Genomic DNA, 882 nt, shown 5'->3' on the forward strand with positions numbered 1-882 from the left:
GTTTTCTTGAATCAGCCAACCCACACGCGGACTACTTTGGAGATAGGTATCGTTTTTCTTTTGTCCGTTAGATCTTTGATGTTCTTTTTTTTGTTTCTACTTATTTTATAGTATTTGTTTTATAGTACTTATTTTTGTAGTACTCACTGCTGCGTCAATCCCGACACGATTTTATTCTGGCGTCACAGGCATACGACAAAATCGGATGGAGGTTCACAAAGAAACGCAGACTTTTGCGTTGCTGCGAAAAACTCTAGAAGAATTCAAATCAGGTTCCAAAACTCATGATCCTTCGAAATCACATCGTTATCTTTGAAATATAATATGGGCTGACACCTAACAGCCAAAGTTAGATTTTCAAACAGCTCCCTGACTTTGGTTATATTTTTTTTATCAGAACAACGCGTGCGATTTGTCGGCAGTGGGAACCAGGGGTTACCTACGGCGTCCGCTGGCGTGGTAAATTTTTCTCCGCTGTGATAATCTAATTTGTTATCAGAAGCTGATATTCCTATTGTTGTATCTCCAATATCCAATGACAATAGCTTGAATGATACCATGATTTCTGTCTTAAAGTCCTCAATCTCGAAAACTGATGCCCAGGCAAATGATGATGATTTTCAGACAATGGGCAGAATAGAGAAACGTAAAAAGCCTTCTATAAGTCCTCCTGAAATAAATGGAATTTCAAAATCAATCTCAGGTATGAAGATGAAGGACAAACCCCACATTATTCTTTGTGAGACTCATGGAAAAATGAGAACGTTATTATAGGTTGACAAAATACAGCTTTACGACGAAGGATAAAGGCAGCAAAAAAACAAATTAAAATTTAACCCAGCTAATAGACCTCATAAGCGTCTATCTTAAAGTGCTGCACCT

At 37.8% G+C, this 882-nt stretch overlaps 1 protein-coding gene across 1 annotated transcript in view; it reads left to right on the forward strand.

Annotated features, from left to right (window-relative positions):
• Nucleotides 1–558: 558 nt before the first annotated feature.
• The window catches only part of LOC136035874 (piggyBac transposable element-derived protein 3-like), a 3592-nt gene continuing 3268 nt past the window's right edge, over nucleotides 559–882 (forward strand). Inside the window, exon 1 of the mRNA XM_065717832.1 lies at nucleotides 559–703. Coding sequence (XP_065573904.1) covers nucleotides 559–703 — 145 coding nt within the window. The remainder of the gene's footprint in view (nucleotides 704–882) is intronic.

Source organism: Artemia franciscana, chromosome 14, assembly GCF_032884065.1.
Source record: "Artemia franciscana chromosome 14, ASM3288406v1, whole genome shotgun sequence".
Taxonomy (NCBI): domain Eukaryota; kingdom Metazoa; phylum Arthropoda; class Branchiopoda; order Anostraca; family Artemiidae; genus Artemia; species Artemia franciscana.